At 37.1% G+C, this 3420-nt stretch overlaps 1 protein-coding gene across 1 annotated transcript; it reads left to right on the forward strand.

The window, feature by feature from the left end:
• zf(ring/rbz)-1 (Zn-finger (RING/Ran-binding)-1) lies at window positions 1-2169 on the forward strand. Its single transcript, NM_001129864.1, has 2 exons — window positions 1-224; window positions 276-2169. The coding sequence occupies exons 1-2, from the start codon at window positions 101-103 to the stop codon at window positions 1676-1678; spliced, it is 1527 nt and encodes a 508-aa protein (NP_001123336.1). The 5' UTR covers window positions 1-100; the 3' UTR covers window positions 1679-2169.
• The last annotated feature ends 1251 nt before the right edge of the window (window positions 2170-3420 follow it).

The raw sequence follows: 3420 nt of genomic DNA on the forward strand, positions 1-3420 counted from the left end.
CGCAATTTCGTTTCAAGTTCGGAGTCTCTCACGACGTACTAACATTGGGTTTTGATTCGGTAAGCGTTTGAAATTGTATTTTATTTGTTATACTGTTGGCATGGACACGGAACAGCTGGAATTTAAAAAACTAAATGAACTGTTGATTAACTGTATAAAAAAACGTGAACGAATCGCGCAAGGAGACGTTGCTATTTTAAGAGAACTCGAAAAGAAAGAAGAAAAATTAAAACAGGTTATATTAGAAAAACTAAAAACGTTAAAAGAAGTACAGCAAAAACCGTTAATCAAAGTAAAACTTTACTTTGAAGAGTACTGGGATAGAGCTGGCCCATATCGTTTTGAATGCTGTCCTGAATGGACTGTATGGACTGCCAAACGCAACATAAAAAAGGCATTTTCTGGTAGGAGGTACAGTATAGACAACATGTACTTGCTATCGGGTATGTCTATTGCTAAGGATCATGAAACATTACAGGACTGCGGGGTCTATACAACAAATGATGTTTTGTGTGTTTATATTCAGCCTCCCAAAATTAATCCAAATACTCCGCTGGTTGATGTTGAGCCATTTGAGACCCTTGAAACTGACATTAAGCTCATAGGTTTAGAAGATATTCCAGCAGAGGTTGTCGAAAATGATATAGAAGATGAAAATCCGATCTCTGTTGTTGAACCTGTATCAATACCATCACAGGGAAGTCTTGATATTGTTGGCGCCACTGCTGGTGGTAAACCCGGTCAAAATGAATGGATCTGCCGCCATTGCACATATTTCAATATAAACAGTCTCACCAAATGTTTAATTTGCCAACAGCCTAACCTTGAACAGACTTCTGCTCGAATGCCCACTAGAAGTATACTTCAAGAGAACAACGAAATAAAGATTGAAGCAAACAATGATAGGGAAAATATGAGGCTGCAGAATTACAATCAACACTTGTCTGCTACGAGCAGGCAAATCATTTTCAGCCAAGATGAAACCGAATGCATGATTTGCATGACCGATGCACCACCTGGAGAAACAGTTATTTTGCAAGAATGCCTACATGCATTTTGCAAAGACTGCTTGGAGAACCATATCATGTTAAATAATAATGCTGATGTAAGATGTCCTTATATGGATAATGATTACCAATGTGAATCACAGATTCAAGAGCGAGAGATCAGAGCATTATTGATTCCTGATGAGTTTGAAAAGTATTTGTCTCGTAGTCTGTCTGCGGCAGAAATGCAAACTTCCAACAGTTTTCATTGCAAAACACCAAACTGTATTGGTTGGTGTGAGTGTGTGGATACTGTCAACACCTTCAAATGCCCTGTATGCAATGCAACGAACTGTTTAAATTGCAAAGCAATTCACGAAGGAAAAGATTGTCAGCAGTATCAAGATAGTTTAAAAACTCTGTCCGCTAATGATAAAAAAGCAAACAAGACAATGGAAATGCTTAAACGTTTAATCAAATCTCACAAAGCAATGCATTGTCCCAAATGCAATGTTGTAATACAAAAAAAGGATGGTTGTGATTGGGTTCAATGCTCAATGTGTAAACTTGAAATATGTTGGGTGACCAGGGGTCCAAGGTGGGGTGAAGGGGGCCATGGAGACACAAGTGGGGGCTGCAAATGTAAAGTTAATGGGGTAAAGTGTCACCCTACTTGTGTGAATTGCCATTGATTTGTTTATGTATTTAACTTCTACTTTGTGATGAAGAAAAAGGTGGTAGCATTTCATGTTTATGTTTCACCATATGTACTGTAATATTTCAATTTTTTCCTATTTAATTAAGCATTTTTTTAATATTTTATTAAAAAAAAATAATGATATTGATTAGTATTATTCTATCAAGATATGTGAATTTAAAATGCCAGTCAATGTTTAAATATATATCATTATGTAAAATGAGATAAAGTTTCACATGTATTTTTCAAGTATGGTGATTAAATTTGTTATTTGTATATAACATTGTCCACGGCCTACTAGAGATATCTCTAGTAGGCCGTGCATTGTCCTATAATCTAATAATCTATAGTTTTAAACAAACATAATTGTTGTCATGTATTAATACACCTAACACACTTACAGTTATTTGTAACTTTGATATTATATTCTAGAATTTACTATTAAACCATTGTCTGTGTTTTTTATTTTAATATTTTATTTCATAGGGTTCATAGGTGCTTTAGGGTGTAGTAGCAAAAAACACAATAATGAATTCTGCACCGAAAGCTAAAGATTCTCGACCAACTGAATCAACTCCACTTGTACAAGCTTCCCAGAAGTCTAGATCAACTTTCAGTGTAAAGGAATACACCAAAGACTGCTCGTCATGGTGTTTCTTCAGCACTATCTTTCCATGCGTCTTATGGATACCACAGTATAACTGGAAATGGCTGCAGTTAGATATAATTGCTGGCTTAGCTGTAGGCCTTACTGTTGTCCCTCAAGGACTTGCTTACGCTCAGATAGCAAATCTACCAATACAATATGGTTTGTATAGCTCTTTTATGGGTGGTTTCATTTACTGCATTTTTGGCACCAGCAAAGATGTAACTCTTGGCCCAACAGCAATTATGTCACTTCTTGTCCATACCTACGCACAAGGTGATACAGTACAAGCTGTGATGCTAACTTTCTTCTGTGGTTGCATACAGTTTATCATGGGTGCTTTTCGGCTTGGATTTGTAATGCGTTTTCTCTCATTACCGGTGGTCAGCGGTTTCACTTCAGCTGCTGCCATTACCATTGGTTTTGGTCAAGTCAAACATATTCTTGGAGTCAAAACAACCTCCAACCTTTTTGTTGCACAAGCCATAGAGACATTTAAGAATATACCCAAGTCTAACCCTTGGGATATAGTAGTAGGGTTGGTCTGTATTCTTTTATTGCTTCTGCTAAGATATGGAAAACTGGACACATCATTGCCAGGTACAAAGGTACAAAGATATGCTAGATATTTAATGTGGATTTTAAGCACAGGCCGAAATGCAATAATTGTAATTGCAGCTGCTGCCATTGCTTATGCAGTGCATACACAGGACGTTACAAGTTGTAAAGTGACTGATTGTATCACCTTAACTGGAGACGTCAAAGAAGGCCTTCCACCATTTAAACCACCTGCATTTTCGGAGGTAAAGGGCAACAGTACCATCACAACTGGTAAATTGCTAGCCAACATCGGCAGTGGACTTGCAATTGTGCCTCTTATGGGCATTTTGGAAAGCATTGCTATAGGTAAAGCATTTGCTCGAAAAGAATCGTACACTTTGCATGTTAACCAAGAAATGATTGCGATTGGAATTGCCAATATTATCAGTTCATTTGTTTCTTCATACACTATCACTGGTAGCTTTTCAAGAACGGCAATTAATGCTCAAAGTGGTGTTAAAACTCCAGCTGGGGGTATTTTTACAGGTGTA

This window comes from Ciona intestinalis, chromosome 14 (assembly GCF_000224145.3).
Source record: "Ciona intestinalis chromosome 14, KH, whole genome shotgun sequence".
NCBI lineage: Eukaryota > Metazoa > Chordata > Ascidiacea > Phlebobranchia > Cionidae > Ciona > Ciona intestinalis.